The 18,812-nt window shown below is 35.3% G+C and overlaps 1 protein-coding gene across 5 annotated transcripts in view; it reads left to right on the top strand.

Annotated features, from left to right (window-relative positions):
- Positions 1-1,921: 1,921 nt before the first annotated feature.
- The window catches only part of tcf4 (transcription factor 4), a 153,439-nt gene continuing 136,548 nt past the window's right edge, over positions 1,922-18,812 (top strand). For 2 of the 5 annotated variants that reach the window (XM_079395110.1, XM_079395112.1), the window contains exons 1-3: positions 1,946-2,555; positions 2,775-2,813; positions 3,488-3,560. In XM_079395110.1, the coding sequence (XP_079251236.1) occupies positions 2,460-2,555; positions 2,775-2,813; positions 3,488-3,560 (208 nt within the window). In that variant the 5' untranslated portion in view covers positions 1,946-2,459. Of the gene's footprint in view, positions 2,556-2,774; positions 2,814-3,216; positions 3,328-3,487; positions 3,561-18,812 lie in introns of those variants that run through there. The other 3 variants (XM_079395114.1, XM_079395113.1, XM_079395111.1) reach the window with 2 other exon arrangements.

The following is an 18,812-nucleotide window of genomic DNA, read 5'->3' as shown; positions in this document are numbered from 1 at the left end:
ATATTTATATATAGTAATTTATTTATTTTTATATAGATTTTTATTTTATTAAGTCAACATATATAGCTTTTTTTATAACATATATATATTTTTAATGAATGTCACTAGAGAACATTGCTTTTGTTCCAATAATGGCCATGGATGAATTGTCATGATTTGTTTTGTGCAGTTTTCCATTATTAGCTTTTCAATCACTATTTTTTGCGTCACACCCAAATGTTTTTCCCCCCTGCACTCCTGCTACAAATTTAGTACAGTCCATCAAATTCAGGCCATATGATGTTCAGATAATGCTGCCCAAAAATGAACAAATGATTTTTGTTTTTGATATTATTCATCGGTGATACAACAAACAAATCTAGCCGTGAATATGCAGAGTCACTTTTGCATAATGCTTCACTTTAGGACTAAAAAGCTACAACTTCAGAATGTGCTAAACCACCAGGAGGCGCTGCATTCAAACAGGAAGTGATGCTGTTTGAGTCACAGATCTGTTTCCTGACCCACCTGAACAGCATCAGTAGTTTAAAACACATTTCTGGAGGCATGTTTCATATAAAAGGTAATTGCTTTATACGTGATCTGTGCAGTTAGTCTGTTAAATATGTTTGTGAAGATGATTAAAACCTCCAGATTCCTGTTTGACAGATGCAGGATTGGCCTGGAGAGCGCAGTGCATCAATGCACACGACTGGACTCCACCACTGACCGTCTGTCAGATGTGAACGTGAGGCTCTGCTTGCTCTCTGTTGCTCTTCGGTCCTCATGTTTTTACTGAACAAACTGATGAGTGTGTGTGTGATCTGTGGGTTTCGGCACAGGTGTGTGAACTAATGGACTCCAGTGACACATCAGACCTCTTAAAGAGACACTTCTGCAGGGTTTCATAAGGCCTGTGTGTGTCTTCCACCAATGCAACCACATTAAACCCTTGTTATGAAAGCACAACGATGCATTTAATGCAAAGATGAAGAAATGAATTGATCAGTTAAACTGATGATGACCCAGCTGGATCGATACTGTGAGCTACAGATTCTGATCACTGATTTAGTTTTTGTGTTTCCGTTAACCTGTGTGCATCATAAACTATATTTTGAGTTGATATGTATTTATCTGCAATGTGACTTTGCACATTCATTGGGAAAAAAAACCTCCATTCGTCTCCTCTTATGCAAAACAATCTGTTGCAGCACTACAGGTGTTTGGGAAAATGCTGCAGTGCTTTGTGTCGGCATGAAGCATTTGAGGAGAAAAGATCAAATCATGTTAGAAGACCATTTTACCTGCATATTAGCCACTAGTTATGTGCATATGCATGAGGGCTGAACCTTTACATTTAAGGGTCATATTAATTCATTTAATTTTCTTTATTTTTAAGATTTTTATTTTTTTTTATTTTTTTTTTTTTAAATGTATTACATTTTTTTTCAATTAATTTTTTTTAAAGGAAAAAATGATTAAAAACGCTTTTTCCCCCATTCAATAATAAAAATAATGATGATAATAATAATATTTTTTTTTACTCTTCATTTTCTTAATTAGATTATTTTTTTAAGTATTTGATATAAACATCTGGAAAGGTCAAAGGTGACCATTTTTACCCCCCCCCCCCATTTATTTTTCATTAATTCTTTATTTATTTTATTAAAACATCTCGAAATGTGATTAAAAAGTGATTAAAAACAATTTCCTATGTTAACATATATCTTTTTTTCTTTTTTCTTAATATTTTTCTTACTTTATTATCATTATTTTTTTTTAAATGTAAAGATCAAAAGAGATTTAAAAAGTTTTTTTATCTATTCAGAAAAAAAAAAAAAAATGAAGTGACCCAAAGTTGACTCTAAGCTTCTTTCAGCTGCCTTTTTTTCTCCATGTTCCGCGCACAAATATGAATTCATTACTAAAAGTCTTATATCTCGAAGCAAGCGTTTCCTATAAGGTCGTGGCAGTCAAAGTTGTGCTTTTCGTCGCGCGCCGTGTCTGTTCGGAGCGCTCCTGCAGTAGATGGCTGTAAGCGCACACTGATCCGGAGGAACGCTACTTCACCGTTCTGTCAATAAAACACTCCAGGAGCCGAGAGAAACGCATCACAGGCTGATCTGCGTGTTTATTTAATCCACATTCTCCCTCAGTTAGCGAGCGCGCGTCTCGATTGGGATTGTTGAACCAGAGGGACACTTGGAGAGACTTTGTTCGCGATCGCGCCACTGGACACCTGCGCGTCCGCTTCACCTTGTGGCAAAATGTTGCTCTGAACCACAGTGTCTTTTTCACGCAGAGTGGATTTTTTGGGGCTCGATCGTTCCGTGGGTCCGTGTGTGTGTGTGTGTGCGTGCGCGCGCCTGTGTGTGTGTGTGTGTGTGTGTTTCTGAAGATCAGACACGCTCCTCCTGATCGGGTGTTTTCTCATTGCGATCTGTTTCCATGTTTTTAGGTTTATGTGATATTTCTAAAAAATGCATCATCACCATCATCATCACCATCATCATCATCAGAGAATGGCCGCGTTAGGGACGGATAAAGAACTGAGCGATTTGCTGGATTTCAGCGCGGTAAGTCACTTCGCGTTTCTGCACGCCGGAGGTCAATGATCATACTTTGTTTCGTTTTGTCACATTTCATTGTGTTTCTGAGCGCAAATGATTCAGTTGAAGTCTTGTAAGATGACTTTTGCGCCGCGTAAATTGCATTTGAAATCTGAAAGAAAGTTGCAAAAGCTTGTGTGGATTTGATAGATGTGATGTTGCATTAGTAATTCTGTTGTCTTATAGATGCGAAACAGCGATTTGAAAATGTTCCCCACATCAATGGTAGTATATCCCACTTTATTCAGTCTTTTCTTGTGTTTTTTCCCTTTTCTTTAATAGATTCATATAAATGTTGTTGAACTGTAAAAAAAAAAAAAATGCTTCTAATGGAATTTCTTGTCTTTATAATTTGGAGTCACTCCTAATGCAATTCTACGAATTCTAGATTGATCCCATTAGGATTTCTTCCAAATTCTGATAGAAATTCCATCAGAATGATTTTTGACAAGGAACGTGAGATTAGAGTGGTTTCTAGTGGTTCATCTGGTTCAGTTAAAAAAAAAAAAGAGAGCAAAATGTGCATCCTGTGAGAAATGCTTTTGGGAAGTTTTCACTCAGGAAATGTGTTTTTATGAAGCCACAGATCCAAAAATATTCCAGCTGTCTGTGTGCAGCGACTCTGTTCAGACAGACAGAGGCTCAAGTGACAGTCAGGCTAGTTTCTGCACTCAGGACACTGATTATGTGCAATTTGGCTAGGTTTTGACATTGCAATCGGATAATATTTGACTTTAACGTAGGTTAATTCAATTAAATTGCATGCATTTATGATATAAAGCAATGCATTATGCTGTGATTAGCATGTTTTAAATGCTTTTAACCTGTGTGTGTTTTATATTCTTTGATTCAGGGTGGGTTATGAAAGTTTTTAATGTGTTGTCATGGTTGTTTTGTAGATGTTTTCCCCTCCTGTCAGCAGCGGGAAGAACGGACCGACGTCTCTGGGAAGCGGACATTTCTCTGGCTCAAGTATGTCGAATGCAACCCAACCTTGTGTTTTTGCCGGGTCGTTTTGTGTAACGGCCCCACTGAGTAATTAATTATAAGCTTGGTTTAAATATGCAGTGCATGTGTGTGTGTGTGGAGAAAACGCGACCTGCAAACTTCAGGTGTGTGTGTGTGACATGCACAGTTCACAGGCTGTGAGAATTTTACGTTGTGATGTGAGTTTGATTGTTGTGGCAGATGTTTGGGTTTAAGATGCCGCACGACGGCGTTGGGCTTGTTTTCTGCACAAACACGCTCATGCATAATTTGTGCAATATGGACGCCGCACCTGCAGGCTTCCTTAGATTTGTATTGTTAAAGTGTGCGTTTTATAAAACATGACATTTTATTATGCCGTGGTTTGCATTTGGGTTGCATGCGAGAGCTGATTTTAATTCCTCCCCTGATGAATGTTTCCTGCAGCGGCTGCAAATAAATAAATAATTGCAGCCACAAAAAAAAAAAAAAAAAAATGACCTTGACCCTGGAGGTGCGTTCAGGAAGTAACCAGCGCCGTGCATGCTTTTTCCAGCATGCATTTGTTTTCAGATGCATTGCAGTCGTGATCCGAATGCACAGATGGAGGGCAGAGACGGCATTCACTATTCGTGGCCTTGGTGTTTTCAATGCCTGCTATTGTTTTCTTCAGACTTGAGTGTTGTTTAGGGTTCGATCATTTGCATGCCGCCCCCCTTCCTTTGCCCCTCGGTTCCTGCGCTTTCGCCTGAATTGTGTCGCAGTTTTGCGCTGTTGGAAAGTCGGGCAGTAGGATGGAGGGGGGTCTGCAAACTACAGCTACTCTGTTGCCATGCAACTTGGCTTGGAAATGCTGGGAAAAGTGTGAATCGTTGAGAAAAGAGAGGGGAAAGAGACGGTGTATGAAATAAATAACAGGAACGTGTGGGCACGCTGCTAAATTTGCGTAGTATTTATCCGGTTTGAGCCTGTATCGTGGCCCGTCTCTCGTGCCAGTCTTGGAGATTTCGGCTAGCGGCGGATAGGCCCGGATGGCATGGCGTACGTTTGTTCTGCTAACAGCCGTAGCTTATTAAGCCACATTGAAAAGTAGGGTTATTTTAATAACGCGCTTGTACGCGGGCCGAAAAAAGTGCTGGGCGCAAAGCCTGCTGCTATTTGCATCGCTCTGTTTTGGTTATGCTTGTCAATCAAACGCCGGCGATTGCATTAAGCGCAGAGATGAAGAGAGAGAAGAAGATTTCTCCTCCCACAATCCAGCACCTCTCAGAGCGGCTTTGTCTTTCTCTTAGTGAGCAGAACGACGGCAGAAAAGGAGCCGAGGCGGCGAGGGGGAGAGATGCAGAGGAATATCAAACCCTTTAATTGTGCCTGAGATTAGGAATTAATGAGCGTTTTAGCTTGTAATAGCAATATTATTGCTACAATTTGCTAATAATGAGCCGGCTTATAATAGTCAGATTTTCAGGCCTCTGACTTGCTGGGGTTATTTCTACTCGTCTTTTTTTGGTTGTGTGAGATAAAGTTGCCTAAAAATGTCCTTCTAGCAACTATAAAATCACTTTTTAACTACACATTTCAGGTTAAAATGACAAAACTTACAATGCAGAAGTGGTCTATATGATCTCCTGAAGTCATACGACAGCTTTGCATCTCACTAAAATCAGTGATCACTCTATGCTTTTTGATTTTTAATGAATTGTGACTTATATTTGGGTCTGTACTTCACACAAACAGCATCATATGACTTCAGAAGACACACACATATTTTTATACTATCTATTTAAAATTATTAGTGCTGTCAAACGATTAATCACGATTAATCGCTTCCAAAATAAAAGTTTTCGTTTACGTGTGTGTGTGTGTGTTTATGTATAGATAAATATACACACATGCATGTATATATTTAATAAAAATGATATGTTTACATATTTTATTCATATATATAATATAAATGATATGAATATAAATATATACATGTGAATATTTTCATATATATACTGTATGTGTGTGTGTGTGTATATATGCATAATAAATATACATTTATTTACTTTTTTTTTTTTTGGTGGTTCAGGATAAACCACAGCAGTTTTTTATTTTTTTATTTAATGAATTAAGTTTTCTTAGTTTCTTTGCTTGTAGGAAACTTAAAATGCCTTGTGCTGAATTTGAACCGTTCATCAGTGTTTCTGTCAGATAAACAGTAAATGCATTTTAACATCGTGCCAGTAATCAGTCTGAATGAACAAAAATAGGAAGCACTTTTGTCATTTAGGCCACTTGGGTTCACCATTTCCTCCAAACGCTGTAGCATCTATGCTAAGAATGCTTGTGCTTTATTATTAGCCGTCTAGAGACGTCACGCTGAGCTTGTGGAGAAAAGCTGCCAGAATTCCTGCATTACGTCAGCGCTGTGGGGAAAGTCTCACTTCACTTTCATTGTCTCACTGATGAGTTTAGTTCTCTGCAGTCTTCACTATTTGTGCTTCACTATGAGTCCCTGGATGACCTTACAGATGTCAATACAGAGAATGAATGAATGCACAAGGTGAACCATCTCTACTTTATATAGGCAATCAGTTCATCCTTGATCAAAAGGATCTTCAGTTCCTGCTGCTTTTGTTCAGCTGCTCTGATTTTCTGGCCTCTGACTGTATCTTATACCATCTGTCCCAAATTCACTGTTTTTTTGGGGGGTTTTTTTCTTGCTGAAAGTAAAATTAACCAGGGCTCAGGGCAAAAAAAGACACAGAAAATGCCCCCATAGTGAGATGGATATTTCATAATATTCTAGATTATACACTACTGGTGTAATGTTTTTGAAAGAAGTCTCTTCTGCTCACCAAGGCTGCATTTATTTGATCAAAAATACAGGAAAAACAGTAAAATTGTGAAATAATTTTACAATTTAAAAGTATTGTTTTCTATGTGAATATCTGTTAAAATGTAATTTATTGCTGTGCTCAAAAGCTGTATTTTCAGCATCATTACTCCAGTCTTCAGTGTCACATGATCTTCAGAAATCATAATAATATACTGATTTATGATCAAGAAACATTTCTGATTATAATCAGTGTTGAACACAGTTGTGCTGCACAATATTTCTGTGGAAACTGTGATATATTCAAATGTTTGGGGTAAGTGTCGTGAAATTTAAAATATAGACAGAAATTAATACTTTTATTCAGCAAGGATGCATTTAATTGGTCAAAAGTGATAGTAAAGATATTTATATAAATACTAATAAATGTTGTTCTTTTGAACTTTTTATTCATCAAAGAATCCTGAAAAAAGTATCACAGCAGTAGATCAGCATATTAGAATGATTGCTGAAGGATCACGTGACACTGAAGACTGGAATAATGATGCTGAAAATACAGCTGCAGATCACAGAAATACATTTTATTTTGAGATATATTAAAATAGAAAATGTTTTTTTAAATAGATTTTTTTTTTTCAAAAATATTAATAATATTTTTTATTTAATTTGTATTATATTTCATGCATCGCTGTCAGATCTTTATGAAAAAATATCTTCATGAAGGTAAAAATACCCCTAAAAATGAAGTGAATGTTACCCTTAATAAAAAGTGCATTTCTGAGCCTCTCCATCATGACAGAGCGGCCCTTCACAGGCCCCAGTCGGCCTCAGAACGACGGCACAATCTGTTATTTTTCACTTGTTTGCGTCTCGTCCCCCTAAAAAGCAGTTGTGGTGTCCTGTGTGTCCTCCAAAGTTACGTCAGCAGAGTTTGTTTCCCACCGTGCTGCTGGCTGGATTCTCTCTCTGCTGACATTGTTGTGTCCTGTGGCCCACTTCCTTTGTGATTAAATGTCTGCGAGTGTGTGTTTGTGAATATGTTTCTTGCTTTTTATCTCTGCGCTGCTTTGATAAGGCCGGTCTGGGCTCTCACACGCTGTTTGTTTGACCTGGAAATGGGGCTCTTAGACCTATTTGTTCTTGAACTGTTTGGGACGGGTGCAGACGCAACATTCACCGCATGCTGATTAGCGCTTATGTCACGAGTGTAAAGTCAACATCAAAAACGGACTCGTTTACTTTCTTAATTTGTGTTGCTGGTCTTAATGGGAATGATTCATCATGGTATTATGAAGAACAAACTGTCAAATAACTGGTCTTTTCTTTCCATCTGATGTCATTGTTGTTTTTCACCTTCCTCCGTTCTAGTCTGGCACTTGTTTTTTTCCTGATCCAGTCAAGTCCTCTACTGTATTAATTTTTTTCACATGACAATTTTCATGAGTTTAAATGCCATTTAAAAACTACAGGGTTTGCTGCAACTGTTTTTAAGTAATAAATATTTAATAAATGTGTTTTTTTTTACTTCATTAAACAAGGTAGATTAACTATTTATTAGTGCTGTCAAACGATTAATCTCGATTAATCGCGTCCAAAATAAAAGTTTTTGTTTACATAATATATATATATACAGTGTATATTTATTAAGTATATATAAATACACACACATGCATGTAAATATTTAAGAAAAATGTTACGTTTATATATTAAATAAATTCATACATTATAAAATTTATATGAATATAAATATATACATGTAAATATTTTCAGAATATATGCTGTATGTGTGTGTATTTATATATACTTAATAAATATACACAGAACACACACATATATTATTTTGGATGAGATTAATCGCGATTAATCATTTGACAGCACTACTTTTTTTTTATTTTCACTGATATTAATTATTTAATATTTACTATTCATTATTTATTATTATTTTCCATCCTTAAATAAGGTAGATTTAATATTTATTGTTATTATTATTATGTGTTATTACTTAATATCCTTAAATAAGTTAGATTTACTGCTTATTTTCATTATTTATTGTTATTTAACCTCCTTAAATGAGGTATGTTTACTATTTATTCTTTTTTGGTATTGTTTATTATTAACATCTTTAATTTAGATTTATTATTTATTAATATTTATTATTTAACATCCTCAAACAAGGTATTTTACTGTTTGTTATTTATTGTATTTATTATTTACTAATTTCTTTCCTTATCCAACTGGCAACCGCCCCCCCCCCCCCCCCCCCCCCCCCTGTTTTACATAAAATACATTCTCTAAAAACATTATTTTATTATCTTATACAAGTTTGCGGCTCAAATACATGCATCTTGTTTTAAGGACATTTTTTCATGTACAAAAATACTGATTTAGGAAAAATATTTTTTGCCATGATTTATATTTATTTATTTGATTTTAGTCATTTATCTGATTTTTTTTAAATAAAAACATATAGATCAAATAAAATTAGAATACAGAGTGCTAGAGTTAGAGGGTCAAGTGAAGATTTATATTCATTTGAATCTATTTTTTCAATGTTGTTTGATATTTCAGTGTCCCAGAATAACCCTGATAACGTCTGCACAAGTAAAAAAAAAAACATCATCAGGAAAATATAAACAGAATTAAAGCAGATGAACATGGATGTTGATGCCAAGCGGCTGATAAACAGGTTGATTTTGAAGGCCGAGTGAGCAGCTCGTGTTGTTTTGGACACACGCTGATGTCTGTAAGGAAGTGCAGGCAGAGCTACTTCCTGTTTTTGTGCGCTGGTCTCCTGAGTGCAAAGGAGGCTGCTTTTCACCTTCACTTACGGTTAGATCTGCTCGTGGTGCTTTATCTAAGGGCTTTTCCATTAGACTCTTGTTTAGTTCAGGTAGTCGGGTCCAGTTTGATCTAATCTGGTGCATGATGGGTAATATAGTACACTTTCCATCTGTCGGGTTCGGTTAAGGTGGGCCGGCGATCCGCTTCAATCCGTTCATTTCCATTCAGATCCATATAATTGAATGTTATTGTTTTATTTGTATTGCACAAAGACGTGCAGCCTGAACTGGACTGTGTCATTTCTGATCCCGGCCCGTCCGGAGTCGTAATGAATGACTTCAAATACGGCCTGGGAAAGTGTACCAGTGATTCAGCACCCTCATGAAACAACAATAGGGCCAAAGTGCATTGTGGGTAATGACGATTGATGGGGAACACCCATCACACGGTGCTGATCTTACATTTTCAATAACCTTTGTAAAATCGCCCTGCCCTTTTCAAACAGGTTCCTAAGTGTTGTCGTAACCCAATCACTTTAATGTCTCAAATGTTTCTCCTAGACTGCACTGACAACAAATTGAGACTTCTACTGAAATCTCAGATGTTTGTCCTGAGAAAAAAAGACATGCACTCCTAAAAATGAAGGTTCTTTATTCCACGAAGAACCTTGAACATCCATGGAACCTTTCAAATGCAGAAAAAGTTCTTGATAGTGGTTCTTTAGATTCTTTTTTTTTTAAATGTTCTTCAAAATAGTTCATTTAAGAACTTTGGGGAACCAAAAATGGTTCTTCTATGGCATCACTTTTTGGAACTTTCACTTTTGGAATCATTGCAGTTTACAGTGTTGTTCACCGTCTGTTTGATACATTTCTGCCATAGTCACCACTAATAACCTACTCCTAAATGTAATGTGGAAACTGAATGTTTTCTGTAAAGCTGCTTTGCAATGATTGGTATCGTGAAAAGTGCTATACAAATAAACTTGAATTGAATTTTTAAGAGTGTATGTCTCCTGTAGAGTTTCAGAAGAGATGAACTCAAGCATTTCTCATCAAATGATCTGATCTTTTTAGGAGTCATTCACTAATTTGTGTCTGTTTCTACTTTCCTACTTTGGAAGAAACATCTGAGACTTACTTATGCTTAATGTGTTTCTCAATTATGTCTCATACGTTATGAAAGAGCAACTTCTGTGCAATATAATTTCCCTTAATGAAGCCTCATGAGTTTCAGTGCAGGCTTTTGTAGTAGAAACATCTAAGACAAAGTTAGTAGCGAAATGAGACACAACTGAGAAACACATGAATTCTCAAAAACTCAACCTCTGAGCAATAAGCAATGCATTTAGTTCTGAGTTAACTCTTTGCCATAATTCAGCTTCATGATTGTCAGTGCAGGTTTTTAGGAGAAACAAGTTAAATACTTCTCAATTTTGTCTCATTGAACGCTCGTAAGCTTTAAAAGAGCAATTTCTCAGAAATACAATTTTAATCGGTTAATTCTTCCCTTAATGAAGCTTCATAATTTTCAGTTTAGTAAAAAGGTAAATACTTAATGTTGTTCCCAATTATGTCTCATTTAAGTCTCGTAAGTTATAAAAGAGCAATTTTTGAGCAATGCAGTTTTATTAAATTAACTCTTTACTGCAATGAATCTTCGTGATTTTCCGTTCAGGTTAAATACTATGTGATTCTCAATTGTGTCTCATGTAAGTCTCAGTTATGAAAGAGCGACTTCTGCCCAATAAAAATGCCCAGTAATAAATCTTCATGATTATCAATGTTGAATTTTTTGGAGAAACATCTGAGAAAAAGGTAAATAGTTAATGTGATTCTCAATTATGTCTCATTTAATGCTCATAAGTTTTGAAAGACCAACTTCTGAGCTTTTTCCGAACTGTATTATTTCTCAGAAGCGCTGAAGGGTTAACCAGTAACATGTCCTGTGTGTTAACAAGTGGTCTTGTCCTTAACGAATCGCAGTGATTTGCGCGAGGGGTGGGAACAGCACACCTTGTTTTGTCGTCGCACCTGCTCATCGAAGTGAAGGTGAAGAGACTCAAAAAAGTGTAATTAGCCGTCTGAAAATAAAGGCAGAGGAACAGCAGCACTGTGTGTAATTAACACGGCAGGTGAGGAGCACGCTGAAACAGAGAACTTTTAATTAAAACAGCTGACTTGTTTGGATATTGTCAAGTGTGCTGCTGGAAGATGTGCTACTGTAATGGCTGCCATAATTGAGCAGTGACAGAGGCTAATGCTAGCGCTTCTCACGGGTATGTGTGTGTGTGTTACTGGTTTCATTGATGTTGTATTTGTAGACGGAGTTCAAAATGAATGCTCATTAAGTTGCTACTTTTATCATCAAAAGTGTATCTACAGTGCTGTCTATCTGTTCTGTATCTGTTTATTATTTTTTTATATCCTAAACTTCGTCATAATATACAGTATATATGGAACATTACATAGTCAACAAAATAAAAATGAAAAATACAACCATAATACATTTTATAACAGCTTTTATGACAATATTATGACATATTTTTGCAAATGAACACTGTATTTTTTTGCATTTAAAAATTAATAAATTAGGTAAACAATATAACATTAAAACTGGAGTATAAATAAATACTATATATCATTATGTCATTAAACAAATGTGTCAAGATTTTATTTATTTGTTAAATTTATATTTATAATATATTAATATTATTATTGTATGTGTACATTAATAAAATATATTATTTTAACAAATGTTTCAATATTTTATAATATTTTCATATAATATTTTATTAATATGATTATTTTTCAGTATTTTTTAAATATTTATATTATTGTTTTTAGTGTTTTTTTTAATTATTTTACTATTTTTAATTATGGATGTATTAAAAAAAACTAATTATAAATATACATTGCCATTATAATAGTATCTCAATGATACTAAAAAGAACTCCAGTTTTTGTTTCATCAGTATATTCAGTATATATCAGTATAGTTGTGCTGTATTGTGAAGAACCTGCTGGCATTGCTCTGTGTATTTCAGCATGGATTGACCAATCCTCTGTTTTTAAAGTGTTTTTCTTAATTGCTCTGTAACTAGTTAAGTTGAAACTTTTCTATTAGGCAGAAGAAGCTTGATTTAGCAGTGAAATGACTGGAATTTCAGGAAGTGTCAGGTTGAAGTGAAGTGTTTGGATTATCTGTGTGTGTGTGTGTGTGTGTGTGTAAATTGAGAGGAAATCTCATCTTGGTTTTCCTAAAAGGCAGTTGAACATCTGGCAGTGTGTATATATGTGTGTGTGTGTGTGTGTGACGCCATTGACATTCCATTCTATAAGTGCTTTGGTTATGGCTGCTGTTTGCATGCATGCATGCTTGCTTGCTTGTGTGTGTGTGTGTGTGTGTGTGTGTGTGTGTGTGGGAAACCATTTGCAATCGTAGAAAGCCCTTGCGTGTGTTTTATGTGTTTGTTTATGTGTGTTTGACGTGTGTATGTGTGTTTTTCTCACTTTCGCAGTGTGGGCAGTACGTGCTACTGTTTTTCCAAGTGTTAATTTTTGCTGCAGTTGCTGGTTTAACGTCCGTCTCGTTACAGCTTGAACCAATTACAGCCCTAATTATCCAATAAATATGTATTTAAGAAGCTGTTTACTTTGCGTGTGTGTCGTGACACGTAGAGCAGGAATCAAACCCACTGGGGTTACGCGCTTTAAACATCGTACAGAAACCGCAGTTATGAGACCGACTGCAGAGAAACATTCAGAAACACAAAGGTTACGCACAAATTATGGTGTTCTGAATTTATTTTTCATTGTATTTCTTGTACAAAAAGATTTCAAGATCATATTTCATACCAATTTAAAGAGGGTAAAATATATGAAGTATATTATGAAATATAACAATATTAATACAATATAAACTATATAAATACAAATTTTTACATTAGTTTTATAACAGTTAAGCACATTCAGTCCTCAAATTCGAATTACTGTCACGCTTCTGAGCATTTTACTTTTGCATTAGTTTGCGATACAGAATTTATTTTTATATTAAATCATAACTAAAGTCATCATAAAACACAACACAGCAAAAATTGTATTTATGTATAAATGCTTTACTATTAAAGATATGTCATTTGCCTATTTTCTCATGTTTTTGCATTATAATTATTATTATTGTGACCAAATAACCCTTACCCACAATCTTTATTGCCATAATTAAAAAATAAAATTCTCATTACCATAATATGGGAAAACGATGACTATGATGATTATTAAATTGTCTTTATGTTGTGTTAAATACAGCCTTGCTATTATGCACTTTATGCACAAAAATGTACTTTATGCACAAGAATATGCACTTAAATTAGATGCACATTATGTACAAATATGCACTTCTATTAAAAAGATATACACAGTATATATATTACAGTAATAAAAAATCTTATGAGAAGAACAAAATCATGAATTACAAAAAACTAAAAGTAAAATGTCTGGATGCATAATAAAGTATATGGAGGTAAATGTGTTTAATTTCCATGAAAACAGTGTCACAATTTAAAATATGCTTCATTGTCTCTAAGCAAACTATAATTTAATATTAATGCCTTTTGATTTGGGGCTGAAATTTGACCTGCTCTTGACAGATTTGAATTTTTTTTAATTCACTCTTGTGTTCTTGTTTAAAGAAACGGGGTGAGACAGACAGGAATGTAACCAGACACTGCGAGGAGTTGTTCCCACAGAAGTGCCCTCTCATGAAAGGCTTTTGTCTGGCTGCTGTGTTCAAACATATTCGTTTCTCTCTCTCTCACTCACTCGCTCGCTCGTTCTTTTTTCCCTCTGAAAGTTTTGCAGGTGTTCAGGGCGCAGCAATGAAACGAGGTCTGTTATTTAGTGCGTGCGGCGGGTGGGCGGGCCGGTGGGTGGGGCTTCCTGGCCTCTTTCTCCTCCATCAGGGTCATTGGCTGAGGAGGAGCAGAGAGGAGGGGAGGGGCTGATGGGTAATGGGAAAAGCAGAAAGACAGAGATCTGCTCAGTGTAAACACAGAGTGTTCTGTTATAGACACTGACAGACCAGACACACACCCACACACACACGGGATGAAGAGATTTTCAGATGACAGTGTTGTTTTGTGATTTGAGGGAGAGAGTAAAAGCTAATATGCAGCAATTGAACACACTTCTTGATTTCAAAAGTTAAAAATTAATATACATTTTAACAGGGGTGGTTCTAGGATTGCATCTGTATGGGGCTTAACTCTTAGAGAGACCATAGATACAATGATACAAATGACCTAAATAAACAGTATTTTACTGTGCTTATGAAAACTGTATTACTATATGAAGTAATTAGTGCATTTCAATGGCACGATTTTCTGTTTCTTGTGAGCTATTTGTATGTGCATATGAGACACAATGGTTAGGTTTAGGGGTGTGGGGAAGGTGCGTATCATAAGCACACACAGCAGCTGGCGTGCTGTCCATGCAGTGTCTCTCAGTGGGTGCGCACTTCATTCAAATGTGTCTGCGCACTTTAATGCACCACATTGAGATCGATAAACGAGCAAGAATGATAAACTTTCTTGAGGAAGCAGCACTGGCCTGATCGTTCAGATAGCTGATTATAGTTTCAGGGGGGCTGAGATGACAAATAGGGGGGCTGAGCCCACCTTAAAAGGGTCTAGAACCGCCCCTGCATTTTAACAAATTAAATTGGTTTAAGTATTTCTGAATCAAGTAAACACTGATAAAACAAGATCTGTTTTTCTGTTTCTTGTAAATGTTGTTTAATTAATGTTACATTTAATATTAACAGACAGCAGGAGCAATTCTGACACTGTTTACACTGTAACTTTATTCTCAAAAACAGGCGATTTGACCAACAAGTGCATTTGACCGTTCACGCATGCAGCCGCATTTCCTACGAGGCGTGAATGGTATTCACAGAGCATGAACGCAAAAGCGCATGTAAGCGTCTGAATGCATCTGTCTGTCAGTCACAAAGTACAGCGCAAAGATCATTGCATTATATACATTGTAACATTATCTTCAGTTGACATTACATTGTAACAATTTTGGACTGTTATATCGGACATTGACCTTACATTGTAACATTTTTACAGTTATATCGGACATTGACCTTACATTGTAACAATTTTGGACTGTTATATCGGACATTGACCTTACATTGTAACATTTTTACAGTTATATCGGACATTGACCTTACATTGTAACATTTTTACAGTTATATCGGGCATTGACCTTACATTGTAACATTTTTACAGTTATATCGGGCATTGACCTTACATTGTAACATTTTTACAGTTATATCGGGCATTGACCTTACATTGTAACATTTTTACAGTTATATCGGGCATTGACCTTACATTGTAACATTTTTACAGTTATATCGGACATTGACCTTACATTGTAACATTTTTACAGTTATATCGGGCATTGACCTTACATTGTAACATTTTTACAGTTATATCGGGCATTGACCTTACATTGTAACATTTTTACAGTTATATCGGACATTGACCTTACATTGTAACATTTTTACAGTTATATCGGACATTGACCTTACATTGTAACATTTTTACAGTTATATCGGACATTGACTTTATATTGTAACATTATTTTATGTTGAGTGCTGATGATATATCATAACATTATTTTTACCATTATTTTAGACGTTATATCGTAACACTATTTTGACCCTTATATTGGAAATTGACATTACATTGTAACAATATCTTCACAGTTATATTGGACATTGATGTAACATTTTTGCAAGTATATTGAACGTTAACATTATATTGTAGTAATTTTTACAGTTATATTGAATATTAACATTATATTGTAGTAGTGTTTTGACAGTTATTTCAGACTTTGACTTTATATTGTAACACTATTTTGACACTTATATTCTTCGGTAATGTTGGACATTTATGTTATATTGAAACAATATTTTGACTGTTATATCGGACGTTGACCTTATATTGTAACATTACTTTGATATATTGGCTGTTGACGTTAAATTGTAACATCATTTTGACAGTTATTTTGGATGTTGATGTTACTTGGTAACAATATTTTGACTGTTATATCGGACGTTGACCTTATATTGTAACATTACTTTGATATATTGGCTGTTGACGTTAAATTGTAACATCATTTTGACAGTTATTTTGGATGTTGATGTTACTTGGTAACATTATTTTGACAGTTATTTCGCACAGTGACGTTATATTGTAACATTATTTTGGATGTTGGTGTTACATTGTAACATTTTGTATAAACAATTGTATGTTGGCTATATCATAACATTATTTTGACAGTTAAATTAGACATCGTTGTTATATTGTAACATCATTTTGACAGTTTATTGAACGTTGACTTTAAATTGTAACATTAATTCACCATTGCATTCGGTTGATGTTATATTACAGATTTTTTAACCTAAATTGGACACTGATGTTATATTATAACATTAATTGACAGTTATAATGGACATTGGCATTATATTGTAACATCATTTTAACTGTTACATTAGACCGTATATTGTAACAGTTAAGTACATTTAAACCTCCAACCTGGAATTTCACAGCAGGATATGGAAGTAAATTTTGAGTATTATAATAAAACCAATACATTTCTATGGTATCGTGTTTGATATGTGATCACGTGTGCGCATCTCCGTCCTCACACTCGTTTATTCCGTCTCCATCCCCGCATCGGCTGTTCCAGGATTTCACGGAATTCCCTGTCTGGTTCCCACTCGGTTCCACGGTAACAGGTGCGTAGTTCACCCTGGCGTCTGGACGCAGGCAGGTGTGTGTGGACTTAATTACGCCGAGAATTCCAGCGTGCACACACACACACACCTTACTGCCACATGTTCTGGAACAACTGTTTCCACACTGCGGTGTGAGACGAGCTGTTCAGGATGGAGACGTGGTTTCTCCTGCGCTAGAGTTTGAACTCGACACAAACCCAAAGAGCAGGTAGAGCCCTGCATGTGGTTTCGGTGCTGTAATGAGCATGTTCTCGTGAAGCTTCCCTGAAAATTGCTTTCAGCAGAGAGACAGACAGAGAGAGAGAGACCAGCGCTTGATGGGAAACAGCGAAGCCTCCTTAGCGCATTTGAAACCGAAGTGTGAATGAAACATATCGGCACTTTAAGAAAATATTTCAAGCTTCATTTGCAGAGGGTTTTTCAAATGGCACAAATTGTTTTCACCATGCTAAGCTCCTGCAAATGAGTAGACTGGAAATGTTTACCTGTTTACAGACACAAACGCTTTCACACATGCAGCGTGTTTGGATATGTTCTCTAAAGAAGAGAGAGAGCGGCGAAGGGAGAAAGCGATGGAGAAGCGTGATGGCTATTACTGCTCGTCACTGTGAATTACACAGCCTTGGGTTTTAAAGGCGATGCTGCGGCAGATGCCAAACTGACAAACACAATGCACACGCAACGCACTGAAAACATGACCTTCTCTCTCTTGTTGCGTCATTCTGTCTTTCTTTCTTTCTTTCTGTTCGGTTGTCATTTCATCATAGGGAATTACAAAAGCTAAAGTTGTTGTTTTTTCAAGGAAAATTTTGCTTGAAATTAATTTTCTCGCTCACACTCATGTTTTTCCAAACATCTAAGACTTATATTCTTCTGTGAACATTCACTTTGCTTTTTTTTTGGCCACTGTCACACTCCAAAAAGGACAATAGATAAATAAATAAAATATTATTATTAATTTTTGTTTTGTTTTAAATTGAACACTGATTTTATATTGTAACATTAATTAACAGTTACATTGGATGTTCACTGGGTGTGTTTCCAAACCGCTAAGTCTTTTTTTCTTTTATGAATGTTGACTTTGCTTATTTCTAGCAGCTGTCAAACTCCAAAAAGGACATAAGCAATAAATAAATATAAATATTTTGACACTAATATTGAATGTTGATGTTATGTTGCAACATTATTTTGACAGTTTATTGGACGTTGACATTATATTGTAACATTAATTGACAGTTACATTTGACGTTGACTTTATATTATGACATTTTTTGACAGTTAAAGTGCATGCTGACGTTACATTGTAACATTAGCTGATGTTAATTTAACATTATTTTAACTTTTATATCATAACATTATTTTGACCGTTATGTTGGACGTTGATGTAACATCAATGTCTACTATAAAGATACTGTTACAGTACAATATAATGTCAATTCCCAATTTTACTGTCAAAATATTGTAACAATATGTCAACAGCTGATATAACCGTCAAATTAATGTTACAATATGCTGTCATAATTCAAAACAGTCAAAATAATGTTATGATATAACGACAGCATATTGTAACATTAATTTGACGGTTATATCAGCTGTTGACATATTGTTACAATATTTTGACAGTAAAATTGGGAATTGACATTATATTGTACTGTAACAGTATCTTTATAGTAGACATTGATGTTACATCGTAACATTTTCAGAAATTAAAATTGTTGATTTTTCTTCTGTGAGCCTTCACTTTGCTCTTTTTCCAGTCACTGTTAAACTCCAAAAATGACAGAAAATAACATTTAATACCATGAAAGTTTCCTTATAGTATCGTAAAAATCCAAATGACATTTACATTCATTC

Source organism: Barbus barbus (genome assembly GCF_936440315.1).
Source record: "Barbus barbus genome assembly, chromosome: 36".
NCBI classification, from domain to species: Eukaryota; Metazoa; Chordata; class Actinopteri; order Cypriniformes; family Cyprinidae; genus Barbus; species Barbus barbus.
Note: the sequence above shows the minus strand (reverse complement) of the source record. Positions and strands in the feature narration are given on the sequence as shown.